Raw genomic sequence first — 18,595 nt, 5'->3', positions numbered from 1 at the left:
TGGTCACCGCCACAAGCCCACATATGTACATATTATATCTATTCATCTATCTATAAAGATGGATTACCTACTGGCGGTCTCCAGTAGGCAGTTAAAAGTTAGGACTCACAGCCATGCAAGCACTGACAGACCCATTAACAGACCATATAGCCACTCACACACCCACTTACAGACCCACAAAAGCACTTGCGCACCCACACACAGACCTGCACAAACACTTACACACCCACTCACAGACCCACACAAGAACTCACAGCCACTCACACACTCACTCAGAGACCCACACAGGCATTCATACACCCAGTGACATACACATAGAGGACTCACACACCCACTCAGAGACCCACACAGACACTCACACACCCAATCAGATTCACACACATTCACAGACCCACACAATCCCACACCCACTCACAGACCCAGAGTCATATACCCACTCACAGACCCACAAAGACACTCACACACCCACAGAGCCACTAACACACCCATGCAGCCCCTGAAACAGCAACTCATATAGCCATATTACCACTCAGCCCTTGACGCACCCAGTCACACACAACTATTCACACACCCATCTAGTCTGTGACACCTACTCACACACCAACACAGCCAAATATCTATTCACTTTCGCAGTCACACACTCACAAACTCTGTCCGCTGTCCATACTGCCACTCCTCATACATCCAGTAAGAGACCATACTGCCTCTTAAACACCCACTCGCACATCTTCTCACAGACCCATAAGTTGCACTGCCACACTCTCTTAGATACCCATGTAGACAGTTAGACGCCTACTGTATTAAATGTGGTATTGTTTTACATAAATGATTTTGGTTGAGGAAAAGCCGTTGGTAATATGTGCTTTTGGTTTGGGATCTGCAATTCTCAAAACACTAAAGTATGACCCATAATCCGCACTATGACCATGTTGGAGGGAAGGAGGAGTAGCACAGGAGAGAAGGCTGCAGTAGAATGAGGCAGTTTATAAGATGAAAGGGAACTAAAATGGAGGACAGCAAGCAGAAGAACATATTTGATTGGATAAGATGATGTGCATGGAACTTAAATTAATAAACATGAACGCTCCAACTTTAAAAATTCCATTTAAGAATTACCTCACTCACAGAGGGGGACACAGCATAATTCTCTTTATTTTCGACAAACGCGTTTCAGCTACAAGCCTTCATTAGTGTTGATTACATCCCACCAGCCAGCATGTTAATAAAGTTTCTGTGTTTGTATACATTGACATCAAAAGGAGACAGGGACCACTGAGGAAAATAGCCGCCATCCTAAAATTTCCTCACATTTCTATTGAGAAACGACCCGCCATCTTAGAGTCTCGCATTTCTCACTGCAAGTAAATATTAACATAGTATCCATAAACGAGTGCAATTGTATCCTTCGATTATACCATCACAAATCGTCAAATTATCAAACGGTCTCTCCCCAAGTGGTCACGTAGTTTATATATAGCCGTTTATCGGCTAGTCTCCCCACAGTCCACATCTGTAGGGGAAGGCCACTAGGAATGTTGCGCCACATTTATCACACTTATTAGTGCTCCAACAATCTAATGCTTTTATTGCACAATTATTGTAATGTGTAGAAAATGTTTCCCACCGTACATTCCTAGTGCACCATACCAAATTCGAATCAAGCAGTGTATCGGCAAGTAACCCCTATGCATCAGTCAATCCCGTTTAAAATTCATAATTCATAAGTTCAATAACTTCACTCATATAATCCAAAGGGTACAGCGACCTTACTACTTTCCAGAAATCATTGCAGAATTATTATTTCAGACGTACAGTCCCCCAATCACATAGTCACCCTTATGTCCCCACTTCGAATGGGCAAATGTTTTCTCTGAACAGTTAGATACTTTGGGAAGAAGTGTGTTTCCTATCATTTCCCCAAGTGTACCGCCAGCTCTTCCCCACTATTTAGACCCTTGGGCGATGTCGTCATCAGATCTATTATATATCTGGACTCTAGGCGCCTGAGTTTCCTTAGCCTATCGCCACCGTTAATGTTACTTGGGACGAAGTCCAATTCGAAGTACTGCAGTCTATTCCTATCGCTATGATGAACTTCTGCAAAGTGTCTAGCGACAGGATAAGCAGATCAGCCTTATCAATTGCCCTCAAGTGTTCAAGGATCCTAATCTTCAACTGATGAATGGTACTACCAATGTAGCATAAGCCACAGGGGCAGACCAAACAGTAGACTGCGTACGGTGTGCTGCAAGTAATGAATTTATCAATCATTCTAGTTTTCACAGTCCCAGGTAGACTATGTTAAAACTCGTTTACTTCCAGCACAGGCCTTACACCTGCTACAGGGGAAAAAGCCCTTCATTTCTCTAAGTGTTCCTACTCTGGGTGCCGTCTTTTCAAAATGACTCCTTACTAGTAGGCCTTTCAGAGACCTCGCCTTACAGAAAGTTACCTGTGGTCTTGCTGGTATATCTTCCTTTATGACTGGATCCGTTTTCAGAATATGCCAGTTTTTTAAGGGCATTTTCCTGAGGTGATTGGATTCAGACGAGTAAGGCGCGTTTATTAATGTATTGTGGAGGCATAATTACACACAGTTGGCGAACATTCGCATCCTGACAGTTTGTGCAGAACTCAATGTGATCCACTACTGCTGAGTACCAGAGGTATGGGGCCGTCCATGTAATCCTAGTAGACCTTCTGTAGTTATAAACTATCCTGGTAGGTAGGGAGGGTGAAATGTAGGTATATTTAAAACCTGTTTCCCGTTAGCAATATGAGATGCTTTCTCCCTTTGTATTTTATGGAATAGTACCAATGCTGACAACCTGGTCTCTGATAATATGTTTGGTTGTATTATCTAAGGTACTGTGCATGAGATTACAGCGTTAGAAATAAACATTTCAAACTAGTATGTGTCTTTATTTACTCCTTGTTGTGGACTCCTGTAAGACTATAACGAAAGAGTGCTCTTTTTATCCACCTTACTTGAGGTAATCTCGAATGTTCTGGGTTGGCAAATTATATATATATATATATATATATATATATATATATATATATATATATATATATATATATATATATATTTATTCACTGAAAAGGAATTATTTAAAAACCTAAGAAATTCACTGAAAAAACCATAGGTTTCACACATGTTATAGTTAGCTGGACATTTCACTCATACATAACCATTGTAATTCCCCCGTTATAGTTAGTTCAGCTAACAATAACTTGCGCACCCGCAATGCACTGCTGATGACGTCACATACTACATCACTCATGACCTGGTCAGTGAGATCACTGATGACATCTCAAATGACATCACTGAAGACATCACTGATGACATCATCCAGTGAATGTGTGTCTTTCTAAAAAAAAAAAATATTTTTTATATGTATATCTAAAGGTCGATGGAAGAATAAATGGGTAAATTAGTGTCTAAATGGGTAAATTAGTGTCTAAATGGATGTTTCTTTTTGTAAAATTGATTGTATAACTGACTTATTAAGTGTATCTTAGTGAATACATGTCTTGGCGAGTAATGTTTAAATATGTAAATATATGTATCAGTGTCTCAATTTGTCTATAAGTGGCTGCATGGGTTGGTGATTAGCTACATGAGTGTCTATATGGGTTATTAGTTGGTTTTTTGAGTATCAGAATGAGTGTCTATATGGTTTGTTGGGGGGTATTTCTTAGCGCACAGATGCATGAATGACTGATTCACTGTTTGTATGTGTTTTGAAGACAGCATGTGTGCAGGACTGTATGGGTGGATGAGTGAGTGCATGGGTGTGTTAGTGAGTGAATGACTGCCTCAATAGTATCTTCATGAGAAACTACATATGTTTTAAACTAGTATAGGAGAGTATTGATGTATATAAGTGAGTATATGTGAGAGTGAGAGATTGGAAGAGGTCCTGCATAAATAAGTATGTGTTTCTATAAGTGATTGTTTAAGAGTGTAAGTATATGTACGTTTCTGTAGAAGTAAGTGTAGTGGTGTGTGTATAGTGGTGTGTGTATAGCTGTATATTCAAGTAAATGGATGTTTGATAGTTTATTTGCATGTGTGAGTATGTTTGTGAGTAACTCTATGGATGAGTATCAGTGTGTAACAGGATGTATAGGTGTAAGAGTAGATATGATGAGTGAGTACATGTATGAGTGACTATATAGAAACTGTTGATGAATGAGTGGATGTGTATGTAGATGTTGGAATTACTGAATAGGTTGTGGTAACTGGTAATGGTATCTCCATTTTTTTGAAAATTTTAGTTTCTATTTTTGAATGTGTCTATCAAAGGTTATATTAGGGTGAGAGGAGGTCTGCCACTCTTTCACAAGTATGATGTCATGAGTGATGTCATTTGAGATATCAGTAATGTCATGAGTGATGTCACTGACCAGGTCATGAGTGATGTAGTATGAGACGTCATCAGCAGTGCATTGAAGGCGTGCAAGTTATAGTTAGCTGAACCAACTATAACGGGGGAATTTCAATGGTTTTGTATGAGTGAAATGTCCAGCTAACTAGAACATGTGTGAAACCTATGGTTTTTTCAGTGAATTTCTTAGGTTTTTATTCAATGATCTTGTTGGGGTACTGACGGACAGGTAAGGCCTCATCTCGCTAGGTCTTTCTCGATCTTTGACGGGTTAACTTTTACTTGAGGTGCTTTGTGACACGCAGCGCATGTAATGAGGACTTCTGACCCAGAGTGGGATAGGTCTCCACACTATGAGCACTAAAATTATATCCTTTAGATATACGCAGCATTTATGACAAATACAAGACGACTATTTAAGAGGCTGGCTCATGTAAGAACTCAGAGCCTTTCGTCTTCCAGTAGTACAGACTGTGTTACTGATGGAACTTCACGAGAGCCATTAATCTTTCTGATTTCCGAATTGCCAGTTCATTAGACTTGGCTTCTCAACACCAGGTAATTACTACATTTGCGACGCATTTTCCTACAGGTTTCCATAGGTAGTTGTTTAAGACACTTATACTGGCCGCTCTAACAGAGCCACTAGAATTAATATATGACACAGATGTGACCCTTGTTTTTCTTTCACATTTAAATATTCAGTGAATACGTTATTTGCATTGGATTACATCAGACTAGTTTTTATCTTGTGTTCTACCAGAGTTGCGTTTATAACCATGAGTACAGGAGTTTTCAGGTTCACTGAGGGTGCACTGTACGTGGCTGGGCGTTGAAGGATTGAGAAGTACATGACGGATAGTTGTGCCTAGACAGATTGCGTCATGGGCATTAATTTTTTCGTTACAGAGCGGACCCCCTTCCCTGAGTAGTGACCAGGTAGAGATGAGGGTGACACCCAATTGATATGGGTAAGTGTATGTATTATTTATACATGGTTGAAACCATTTTCGGGTTTCATTGAAGCACTCACATATAAGAGCAGCTATTGTTTTGGAGAATGGGGTAGGTGTTTTTATTAATTGTATATTGTTTTTACAGGTACCCGGTAATCACTTCCAAACTTGCCCAGTTGGACATTACCGGTGGAGTATATGCTTGAGTTTATTTTTATCACTTTATAGTTTTTCACTATTAGCAGCAGCTTTAAATAATTCATTGTTTTGGTCCTGAAGAATGCCCCGATATTGTTAGATCCTTGTGAGGGCAGAAACATGTCGACCTAATTTCACTGCTTAACATTTGACATCTTCAAGTGTTAGCATACTGCTTTTTAATCTTGACTATGGCACTCTTAGAATAAACTGGTTATAGAGTTCTCTTAGTCATTTTTAAACACACCGTTTTGTATCATTCAGCGCTGCCTTTTCTATTTCTTTTGAGTAAATAATCCTCTTCACACAATATGTAGTTGTGCCTTTGGGTTTCATGGAGTCAACAGCCATCCTCTAGCTCTTCTATCAGCTAAGGGTACCCCAGTCAATCTCCCAGACTGAGGTCCCTGGCGAGAGGAGGCCAGACCCAAATGATGAGACATCACGATTTGTGAATGATGGGTTTAGGTCATAAACAGTGCATTGCGAGAACGGGAGTTATAGTTAGCTCGACTAACTATAACTGCAAAATTTCTCTGGTTGTGTACAAGTAAAATATCAGCCCAACTGTAACACCCCTGTTTTTTTCACTGAATTTCTAAGTTTTTTTAAATTATATTTCCTGACTAGAACGCCCCTGTAACCTTGGTTTTTTTCAGCTAATTTATAAGGTTTTACAAATTCTATTCCCGAACTATAAAGTCTATGTAACCTATGATTTTTATTTTTTTTATTTTTAAGGTTTTTAAATTATATTTTCTATTTAAAAAGCCTTTTGTGAGGGGTATTTTTATAGCTTTGTATTTTCTTCAGTGGATTAATAAACTTTTTTTTCTTTACGTTTATGTTTGCAATCACCACAGACGTTCCGAAAACAGAACAGAAAGGCAGACATTCAATGACACAAACACATCCAAAAATAAGATGTAAAAAAATCCATTCTGAACATTGCACAACAAATATTACTATATACATATTTCTTTCAAAGCATGTTTTAAATTCTTATTTTTCTGCGAAGTTTCTTTAAAAACCATCATTCCGGCCTATTTTTTGCCGTTTTATTCGGGACGTCACGATGATGTAGTTAACCGTGAGGATCGCGTCGTTTCCATAAAGTGAGAACACATATATGCATACATATTACACACAACCTACAGTATTTTACAAACTAGGGGCTTCTTACAGTATTCTCTAAAGTCATGTTTTTTCTAGAGAGTTTCTATAAAAACCATCTCTAAAACATATTTTATATATTGGCGGCGAGTCCGGAGATCGCAATGACGTCAGTAATCGTGATCCCTTCCCCCGGAACCCTTCGCGATAACTGAAAACAAACCAGGAATTCAATAGCCACTCCCACATTCAAAGTTTGCTAACTAGATCATTAATTCTAACCATCACAGTAGATAACTCACTCTCTAAATAACTGTACAAACACATTTATCAGAATCTCAATAGCTTTAACAGTGAGTATTAAGGATTCACTAATATTTTTTATATATTTCCACCAATTTCGCCACGACGTCAATAGTTGCGATGTCGCCGTGATGGTACCTAGGGGCTGCACTGGCAGACACGGTGTCATTGCGAATGTCTTGTGCGATTTAAAAGAAAACAATTTTTGACACTTCCTAAAAGCAGAAAGAACAGTCAAGTGCATAAATATTAACCATAAAGCATGGGGGCGCTAGAGGGCGCCAGACAAGATGGCCGCACTTGCGTGAGGCTCTGTCGGGACCACATAATATTTGTCCATTAATCCTACATTCTTTTCAGCCTGCACCCTGTAATTGAGCTGGGGGGGCCCCGCTGACATCGGGGGCCCGCTGCATACCTTTTGTCCGGAGGCCGAGGCTGTCCTGAGCGCACTTGGGGACGGATAGCTCCGAGCCAGGAGCCTGCCGCCTGCAACACTCGCGCCTCGTGGAACCGGACTACCGCTGCGGGCCGACTTGGGCGCCCGCTGGATCCTGAAGCTGCTGGCCTGCGGAGGAGAGGGCTGTGACCGGCGGAATCGAGGCGGAGTCATCCTGCGGTGTGGCCCCGGAGAGACGCCGGAGCGGAGAGCGGCCTGGACCCGGCCCTGCCGGAGTTGGTGAGTGGGGCGGGGCGCTACGCAAGCCCGGGGCTGCGGAGGTGGCGCCGGGCCTGCCGGGGCCGCGCCGCGTGAGCCGATTCTGGTGGGGGCAGGGAGAGGGGGTCGGCGGAGTGCTAAAGCGGAGCGGTGGTGACACTGATTACGGTCGATGATTGCGAGCTAGGCTGTCCGCTACTACACTACTACACTGCTGCCTTACATGGTCATGTTGGTTGCTTAAACGTCTATGGGGAGCCCGCCAAATTGCTGATTCACACCGCGGACTTGAAGCTACCGGACACCGACTGGTGTGCTGTGACCCGAGGCTAGAGGTGAAGGATTGCTGGGGGGGCCTTGATGAACATAGAGCTACCGGCTGGCAGACCCCGACTCGCAGCACTGGGGGGGGGGGGAGCGGTGAGGCCATCTAGGATCATTTGGGGGTGCTGATTACTGTCAAGCGCGGAGACCTTAACTGAACTGCAGAAAAGTACACTGCAGTGGGCTGAGACTGTGAAGGCCGCCTGGTAATTACAACAGACTTCGACTGGCACGTCGGATCTGCTAAATTGTGTATTTGGCTGTGCTGAGTGATCTGCCACCATGGGCCGACCGGACAGGAACCAGCCGAAGATCACCTTTGAGGCAAAAAAGACTGCACTCATGACCTCCCAGGCTCCAGCTGACACTGAACAGGGGGGGGGGGGCGCCCCGAATCTGGAATCCACGTTAGTAGCTATGCAAAAAACCCTACAATCCATCGAGGGCACCATGGAATCAGTCAATCACCGCCTCGACCAAATGGCGACGCAATTTGACCGCCAAAACGAGCGAATGGGGGAAGTGGAGCAGAGGGTGTCTGCCACAGAGGACGGGCTGGCCACCGTCTCGTCTAAAGTATTCAACATGGAAAGGGTGCTGGCGGTCATACAGGCGAAGAACGAGGAGTTGGAAGGGAGGTCCAGAAGGAACAACGTAAGGGTCACGGGCCTGCCGGAATCCACGAACGTAGGACGCATGGAGGACTATATGGAAAGGATGCTCATTGACATATTTGGAGCGGATCAGCTGTCTAGAGTCTTCAGAGTGGAGCGCGCCCATCGCTCACTGGCCAAACGTCCACCACCTGGGGCGCCGCCGCGGCCAATAGTAGCCAGAATTCTGAACTATAGGGACAGAGACACTATTCTTCGGCTCGCCAGGGAGAAGGGCTCCATTGAATATCAGGGCAACCGGCTTGAGTTCTACCCCGACTTCACCATGGCGGTGCAAACAGCCCGTAAAGAATTTGCCCCGGTGAAACAACTGCTGAGGACTAATGATGTTGCGTACGCCATGTTATATCCTGCACGCCTGCGGATAGGGCCACCGTCGGATAATAAGATTTTTTCTTCCCCCAAGGCAGCAATGGACTACGCCAAAAAATTGAAAAAACGCGCCAAAGAGCCGGGCGGGGGACATGTGGCTGAGGATGAGGGGCAGGACGAGGCCGCGTGAGCTGCTTCGACTGATTGACTACGACAAGGGCACTGCTGCGGGGCACCTTGCTGGGTTCTCCCCCGCGGCCTCTCATCTGCTTTTTCCTTAACAAAGTTGAGGAGCCCACTGAGGCCGGAATTGTTTAAGAGCGAGAACATGGACATTGTGGAAGGAGGGAGGAGCTGGCGGGTGGCATCTTTATACCTGCTGATGCCTTACGATTGGCTGGCTCTGTCCCCAGTGTTCATGATTGAAAGACTGGCCGGGTGGTGGGCTCTGGGGGGGCTCATACTGGGGCTGCCCTGCGGGATGGCAATGCTTTCAGCTGCGTCTATAGCGCTATTGGTTGTGGACACATCAGGGGCTCTCCTGGCAATGTACTGCAAATTGTTGGCTCACTACTGGGTGTTTTGATTACGAGATAAGGGTTGTGAGGTTGGAGATGTTCTTATTGAGTGTGGTCCGCACTCCCGTCACTTCCTGGCGGGAGAAGTGTGCCACTACGCCCCCGATATGGGAGATCCCCACACACTGTTGTTTGAATTGTTGGGGGTTGGGCAGAGTTGGGTTTCGGGATGGCTTTGGCAAATTGGGTGCGCTGAAGTGGGTGGTGGGATGGGGGACGGGGATTTGAGGGCGGTTGGGGGATTGTTTTCTTTCCTGGTCTGGGATGAGGGGTCTGAGATGCTGATAACATACGCTCGACTCCCCTGGTTGAGAGTCGGCTTTTTCTACGGAGATACTCCTGTTGCTTATGGTTTACGGGGTGCAGAGGTGAGATTTCTGGGGTGGGCAGGGGGGCTGCTCTATTGCCTTTTGGGAGGCTTACAGAAAGGGAGATATGGACAGGGGGGGTAAGGTCACATGCGTAACTTGGAATGTGCGGGGTCTTAATAGGCCACAAAAGACAAGACAAATGCTTGCATTTTTGAATCGACATGGCGCACAGGTGGTATTCCTTCAGGAAACACACCTTCAGGGCAGGGCGGCTGAAATGGTGGGTAGACAATGGGCGGGGGTGCGACTGGCCACTAAGTACTCTTCCTATGCTCGGGGGGGTGATGATTTTGATCAAGAGAAATATATCCTTTGAAGTGGTACATGAGGAAATTGACCAGGAAGGAAGGTTTATTATTGTACAGGGCAAATTATGTGGTACGCTGATCACATTGCTAAATGTGTATGGTCCAAATATTGATGATCCTGATTTCTATGTTATGCTCTGGAACAAACTTTATTTGCTTGCACCGTCAGCTATCTTATGCGGGGGGGATTGGAATGTCACGCTGGATTCAGAACTGGACAAGAAACATGACAGACCTGTTGTGCGCAGAAAGGCTGCGGAAGCGGTGTGCGAGGGTATGACTGGGTTGCAACTGCTGGATGTGTGGAGACTACGTAATCCAACTGCGCGAGTGGGTACTTGCTACACTTCAGCACACGATACATGGTCCAGACTGGACTTCTGGCTGGCGACTAGGGATGTGAGTGGTTGGGTGGTGGACGCTACTCATTTGCCTCGCACTATCTCAGATCACGCACCTGCTACACTGGTATTGCAGATTCCATCACATGCTCCGGCCCCTTTCACTTGGAGACTCTCTCCGGGGATACTGACCGACCAAGTGCTTTCTGAGCGCCTGGGACAGATCGTGGAGGAGTTCTTTGTTAATAATGTGGGATCTGTTGAAGATGTAAGTACGGTGTGGGAGGCCTTTAAGGTGACGGTGAGAGGTGCATGTATAGGTTTAAGGTCAGGGGTACTCACGTCCATCAGGGACTCCATGTCCAGGCTGGAAAGGGAGTTGCTATCCCTCGAGCGACGGTTGGAAGGGGGTGCGGAGGGCACGATGCTTGCAGACATCAGATTGAAGGTCACTGAGTACAATGAGTTGCCGGAGCAAGAAGTGAAGTTCTTGGCTAAACACGCTACTGCTAGATATTATGGAGAAGGGGGCAGGCCAGGAAAGGGACTGGCGGATCGCATCAGGGAGCCGTGGGCATGTCACTGCACGGTGCAAGAGATCGTGGATCAGGGGGAGGTGGTGACTAACACTGAGGGTATCTTAGCTTGCTTCTCGAAGCATTATGCGCAACTCTATGAACAGAGGGACACGGCTGACGAGGAGGAAGTGAACCGGTACCTAGAGGGAGTCACCTTGGTGTGGCTTTCCAGAGGTCAGCAAGAATTCCTAATGCACCATATTACAGAAGCTGAATTCAGGGACGCCATTGCGGCACTTCCGAATGGGAAGGCGGCCGGCACGGATGGCCTACCCTCCGAATTTTATAAAAAATATGCGGATATCCCGATTCCACAGCTGGCGCAGGTCTTGGAAGAAGCGTTTGAGCGCGGAAGACTCCCAGCGACCATGAGAGAGGCACTCTTGGTGGCGCTGCCTAAACCTGGGAAACCGCCAGATAAATGTGATTCGTATCGTCCCCTCTCACTTATGAATACTGATGTCAAAATCATTGCCAAAGTGTTAGCTACGAGACTGCGTCTCCTCCTGCCAGTCATGGTCCTGCCGGACCAATCAGGTTTCATCCCTCTCAGGTCCACGACGCATAATCTGCGGGCACTTTTCGCAGTATTGCACCTGCTTAAACCAGACCTTCCTGCAGCTGCAGTCATGCTAGACGCGGCCAAGGCCTTTGATTCGGTGGCATGGAAATATATGCTAACAGTCCTGCACCGGATGGGGGTGCCTTTTTTCTTCACTTCACTTATCGCTCTATTGTACACTGCGCCGACTGCAAGAGTCAGGGTCAACGGACATGTCTCCTCTTCATTCCCGATCCAGAGGGGGACAAGGCAGGGGTGTCCTCTGTCGCCGCTATTATTTGCCATCATGATGGAACCTTTGGCCTGTATTCTGCGGCAGAGGTATGCGGAAGCAGCGTTGAAGTTCCCCCTCAGATCTCTGGCTGTGTCGATGTATGCGGACGACATGGTCCTGTATGTAAGAGACCCGGTGCTTCATCTTGAAAATATACTCCGCGAATTCATTAAGTTTGGTCGGCACTCCGGGTTGACTATCAACTGGGACAAATCTGTAATACTCCCACTCACGGATGCGACTAGCCAAATTCCGCTGGAGTTCCCTCTGGAGTGGGCGACGGAATCGGTTCGCTATCTGGGCATCTGGGTGCATAGGGACTGCCAGGAAGTCATAAGGGCTAACTATGGGGTAGCCATCTCTAAGCTGGAGGATCAGGTGGCGAGATGGACTCGGCTCCCTCTGACACTCGCTGATCGAACCTCTTTGATCAAAATGGTAGTGCTGCCGAAATTTCTTTATCTATTTGTGAATATCCCTGTCCCGTTGAAGTCGCATTTTTTCGCACGGCTGAAGTCACTTTTGATTTCGCTCACCTGGGCCGGCAAGAAACCGCGTGTGACTTGGGAAGTCATGATCAAGCCGCATGCACTGGGTGGGTTCGCCTTGCCGGACATGAAGCTTTATTATCTATGCGCGCAAGCTCAATTTGCTAGTTACTGGATACATGCTCCGCCGTATACTCCACATGTGGCGCTTGAGGCTAGTGCAGTCTTGCCGTATCCACTAAGGGCGATGATAGCTAACAAACATTCGGTATTCGAGAAAGGGGAGATCGATACTGTGCGACGCACGGCATCCGCTTGGGAGGACCTTGGTAGACGGGCTGCCAGATTGCCGTTATATGCTCCGGCTATGCCACTACTGTACCACTCAGATATTTCAGTGTCCAGTGAGACCGGGGGATTGCAGGTTTTGAGGGAAGCTGGAGTTCAGGCCATGGGGGATCTCTTCCCGGGGGCATCCTTTCTCACTTTACAGGACATGACAGCATGCTCCACTAACACAGCTATGACTACCTTTGTTTATGCACGCTTGAGGGCAGCAGTACGAGATTTGTTTCCGACGTATCCGGCGGAGCCATTAACGCTTGGGGCGTTACAGCTGCTCTACACAGCCAAAGATAGAACTAAATTACTCTCTAAACTTTATAAGGCTGCGCAGGAGGATGAAGGAGGAGGGGCGGACTTGGCCAGGGCACGCTGGGATAAGAACCTACCGGAACCTCTGAGCGATGATGAATGGGAGGAATGCTGTAACATGACTGGGGGATATGTGATTAATGGCAACTTTCGCCTTCTGCACTTTAAATTTCTGCACCAATGGTATTACACGCCGGTCCAGCTGGTCAGATATGGGCTCCGGGCTAGTGCCCAATGTGTCCGATGTGGTGCTGACGATGCCGATTTTATACACCTGGCCTGGGGCTGTCCGCGTGTGTATGACTTTTGGAAGGAGGTGACTGAGAGACTGACTGTCATGATCTCCAGCGAGGTAAAACTGGACGTGCGTCTCTGCCTCTTGGGCATTGCTTCTGGGGTAACAGCCCAGTCGAGACGGCTTGTGGTCCTGGCTTTACAATTGGCTAAGAGGAGGGTCGCTATTGGATGGGGGGGGAGAAGGGCGCCCAATGTACAGCTGTGGCTGAATGACATGGCCTACTGTAGCGACCAACTGCACTGCTATTATGAGGGGCTGCCAGAGAAATCTCGCCCACGGGATGTGTGGGAGCCGTTTACGCTATATGTGCTGTCACTGGACGATTCTGATAGCGAAAGGAGTGAGATAGTTGATTTGCCGGGGGGGGACCAGGAGTCTGCTTGAATGAGAACTCAATATGTGTGGGACTTCCCTGCTATGTGGGATGTATGGCTAGTGGTACCCTCTGGGACTCTCGCACTTACCCTGAGAAATGATGAGACTTTGCTACCCTTTGCTGCTCCGTACTAATGTGGATGTTGTAAGAGAAACTGTGGGGTAAAGCCCAACTCGTTCATATACTTGCTGTACCCTATTGAACCGGCTGACATATGGTCTATGCACTTGCTAGATTTGGAGTCTTCGTTAGGACCAGGACAGGGAGGGATGGGAGGGTGTTGGGGTTGGTTGTCGGTTAACTTTGGTTCTGCAAAAAATGGAAAAAGACCGAGATCACATAAGGGCTATACGGCCGAAATTGATAGTGTACCTTGGACACTGCTTCTGAAACATTTGTGGTGCCTTCATGGGCTTAGCTTACACGGCATATGCGTTTGAACTGGAAAGGTGTATTGTTTGCCCTGCCTATTCTGTGGTGCTCTGATAGCGGCCGGCCCTATAAGCGGGTTGTAGGCACACCGCTGTGTAAATGTATAATGTACAATAAAGGTCTACCAAAAAAAAAAAAAAAAAAAAAAAACATAAAGCATTTAGGTGCAACCCATAGTTGTAGTACTCCGTGGTGAGTCAAGCAAGATGAAACCTACAATTCAACACACTCCAAAGTATATACATCATGTATATCTTGTAAAGGACCCTTAGTCAGGGTGGGCTACCACCCCATCTAGCAGTGACCCTTGTTCCTGGTCCGAGCTCGAATCGCTGCTCTCTCATTCCTCTCCATCATCTCTTGGCCCCATGGATCGTGTTTCATTCTCCTTTCAACGATTCCTCATCATTTGTGTTGCGACGCTTCCACTAGTCGTTCCTCCAGCTATGGGGTTGTATTGGGAGCAGACCGGCAGTTTCAACTCCTTCCTTTTCACAACCTAGTCACAGGCAGACTCTGGAGTGTCAAAAACAAGGGCCTTTGAGTTAAATATTAACTTGAGTCTGACTAGTAAAGGAGATCACACAGAAGCTACATTTCTCTCATTTTGTGCTTTCATTTTGTGCTTTACCTCCTCAAGGGCTCTTCCCATTGTTTTTGTACCAGTTTGGTATAAGGTGAAAAGAACATGATCTGGGATGATTCAAAATATATCTGTCTTCTCCCTGGCCATCTTTAGGGTTGTGACTCTGGACCCTTCATTGAGGTTTCTGGCATCTAATAGTGGAGGGAGACTTCAGGTGTTGGTTTCTGTAATAGAGCTTTGTGGATCCTTTCAATCACAAAACAGGCAGACAGGTCTTCTCCAGGTATTGGCATCCGGATTCAGTCCTCCAAGAACTTCACCGGTGTTCACCCGCATATCCCTCTCACAATTACACAATCAACAGGTTATTTCTCTAAGTTTGGCCTTCTGTCTGCCCCATTCCAGTGAGTGGAACAAAGCCACAATTCACTCAACTGTAGTCCGCATCAATTTCCCCTCACCCTCTAAGCTCTACAACATGACCCTCAAACTCCTTAACCCAGTCAATTTCATTTCAGAGGTCTTGTCTTTGAAAGGCCCTAATCTTGTTTGCTGGGCAGTTCGGTGCCACTAATGAACTGCAGAATAATACCGGTGTTTGTGGTACCCATCATTTGTCCTTCCATCCTAAGGTCATTCTGTTGTGTTGATGGGACTATTTTGCTGCCCCATCCCGTCATAGAATTTCTAGCACACTTGGAAGAAGTTCCTTTGCTAGGTACTTTTCCTCCTTAAGTTTACAAAATTACGATTTGCGTTCTAGGATTCAAGATTTGTTGTAAGGTCAGTGAGGACAAAACTCGTGCTCAGTTCACCCTTTGCCCCCAAACTATGTGAACACCCGCCTTAGCCCTTCATCAATAAATGAGATTGCAATAAAATGGCAAGAGTGGGGGTCAAGCACACATACAGACATTACTAAGTTCAAGAGATGTGCGATTCGGGTACCAATTCCCAACAATCATCTTCACCAACGGCCAACTCTTTCATCCATGTTACACCCACAGACACCTGCTCCAGCAAGGCTACCCCAATAAGGAATCACCAGGGTCTTTCAGTGTTCACCTGCTTTCAAGAGCAACTACATCTTTATCCCAATCATCATGGTCCTGCCTTAAAACTCCAGCCAGATGCAAGGTAATGGCCAGTGGCCAGTAGCCCATTTTTTTGTTATGGCCGGCACATTCTATTTAAATGATTGGACTGAAAGGAGAGCAGAGTTTGCCAAAGCACCTTAGTATGAACAACAATATTTTTATTCAGAATAATTAGTGAAAGGTTCATGAAAAGGATAAAGAGAATCAAACAATCATTTTGATTTTCTTATGTGCAGGTTATACAGAGACTGCCTTACATGTACATCTTTGCATCCAAACTATGAATCAATAGGTTTTCACAGAACCTAATTTTTTTTTAAATGTCTGCAATCGTCTAATCAAGGCAGAAAACCTTTGATCTGTAAAAACGACAATGCTAACTCAATTGCAAAGTCTGTCAACGGTACAAGGGCAGCATCTTTGCTGCTTGCAAAACTAGTACATCCTAGAACTCACAGAGACACGGTTTCCTTTAACAACATTAGCCAAGACAGCCACCTTAACTGTGTAGCAAATATCACAGCCAAGGTATAAATTCAAAGGCATTTTTAGTAAGGGGAAACATACACACAAGAACATTGCTTTTTAAGCGATAAGGCACAGTTTAATTGAAAAAAAACAATACTTACTTTGAAAGAAACTGTACCACAGCCCAAACACCACCATACATTAGCCCTTTAATGAGCCAGGAATCAATGTCAAGGTCTGCTATGAAACCAACTAACCAAATGACCAGGAAAGGAGTACCCAACATCACTTTCTGTCGGAATTCCTGATGAAAGAAATTTTATTTCATTAACTATTCATTCTTTTCAATAAGATTAAATTACCGTTTCATTTCTACAATCCTTTTATTTCCTGCATATATTCAGGCTGGAGCATGTTACTAACCACTTATGTAAAACATTTTCCGATAACCAATATTAATTTTTTAATTATAAATATCATCAAGATATATGGGGAAATCAACAAGTTAGGATCACAGACTAAACATAAAAGCAAACCTATAAATTCTCTACCTTGAGTTTTGTCTTTACTGATCTCCATAGGCAGAACCCCTGAACCTTTAACATATAATAAAATGGAAAAAATAAGAAAAATCAATTCAACAGCACACACAAATGTATTCTAACTAACATGAGCTTTCATATGATGCTGTACAGGGCAATCAAACTTCGGCTTCCTTTTTCGAACAGTGGAAGGATTTCGAAATCTGCCTATCCACACGGTAATTTTTGTTCGATCTGAAGTTGAGACAAGACCATCACACCTATTAAGTCTACCTTCTTTTTTTATTTCCTTTTGTAGCATCTACTTTGGTTGCCTGCTCTACTCCAACTCAGATTTTTGCTTTGTATATATGCGAAGCCATTTATGCCTAAAAAATTATAGGTGTAAGTCTCATCTATACAAACTTCGACTGGATTTATGCCCTATGTCCCAGAATGGAAAATGCCCTTTAAATGGGGAGGCTATGCCCCAAAAGAGATTTCGATTATGTGGTAGATGCCTTAACTTATAAAAGTGGATAATGGACTGATATTTACAGATAGCAGGCCTTCAATGGTATTCTCTAGCCATACTTTCAAACCAAAATACATAAACTATAAGAAACCTTAAGCGTTAACCTACTGAAATGTGAGAGAAATGCTGCTAAGTCATACATATATAATTTTGTCAAATGCCCCTCCCACCAATTAAATCATGTTAAAAACCTGAGAATGTAAACATTTCAAATTTGCGCTTTCGTATGATAGAGTTAGTTCATAACGGGTTTCCATCATTACAGTGCATGGTTTTTCATCACTTAGGTGGCACTCAAGGGGACATCTAACATTTTCCTCCAAAGAACTCTGAAATCTGTAATAAAGAAATGTTTCCCCCAAAACGTATGAAGGCGTGCTTACATTGTAAGACATTCCACATTACTGCTGATAGTTCGTTCACCCCTACCTCCCAAACCATCTCCATGAAATATACCCTAATGGGCACACAAACACAAAAGAACATTCTATACAATCCATCTACAACCAAAAGTAAAAAGTAGCATCAACGTCGATATGCACTGCACAATCATACAGTGTATCAGCTACATCCACCACAATTAACTACACAGACTTATGTGGACCAGACCAAAAATAAAAAAAGAAATGATAACCACTCTACCAGCTCTCAGTGGGGCAGAAAAGATATACTTAAGAAGCTTAGAAGACTACTACTTACAAAAACTTTAAAGCAGATTCCAATTGTATTATTAGCAGTGCCGTCAAATTAAAAATGCCAAAACAGAAAGACAGTATACCTATCCCAAATTCCAAATTATACAAATTGACTTTTCAGGCTAGGAAAGAAGTTTCAGTATTTAAACTCTTTTAGTCGATAACATCCCATCTTATTTGGCAGAAGAAACATTCCTTCCCTAATATGATGAGAAAAAATATACACAAAATCTTCCAATGAGAGAGTGGCTATACTCAAGATCAAACAATTCTAGTATAAATAATGCATTAACAACACATTCATAGAAAAGTAGTATAGTAATTAGGATTAACAGTAGTCAAACGTAAAAAAAGAAAGAAAAATACAACCCAACTAAAATATACCATACAAATTCTGGTGGTTTTGGACAAAATGAAAAATATTAAGAAGCCACCAGTTAAGACCTCTTTTAGTATAGTGATACTTCACTCTGTACTAACACTGTATCTTCTTACTTAATGTAG

The 18,595-nt window shown here is 44.5% G+C and overlaps 1 protein-coding gene across 1 annotated transcript in view; it reads right to left on the bottom strand.

Annotated features, from left to right (window-relative positions):
• The window catches only part of ZDHHC17 (zDHHC palmitoyltransferase 17), a 520,726-nt gene that overhangs the window by 267,456 nt on the left and 234,675 nt on the right, over positions 1-18,595 (bottom strand). The window contains exon 9 of the mRNA XM_086919563.1: positions 16,502-16,644. Coding sequence (XP_086775689.1) covers positions 16,502-16,644 — 143 coding nt within the window. The remainder of the gene's footprint in view (positions 1-16,501; positions 16,645-18,595) is intronic.

This window comes from Lissotriton vulgaris, chromosome 1_1 (assembly GCF_964263255.1).
Source record: "Lissotriton vulgaris chromosome 1_1, aLisVul1.2, whole genome shotgun sequence".
NCBI classification, from domain to species: Eukaryota; Metazoa; Chordata; class Amphibia; order Caudata; family Salamandridae; genus Lissotriton; species Lissotriton vulgaris.
The sequence above is the reverse complement of the archived record's forward strand: the minus strand, read 5'-3'. Positions and strand labels throughout refer to the sequence as shown.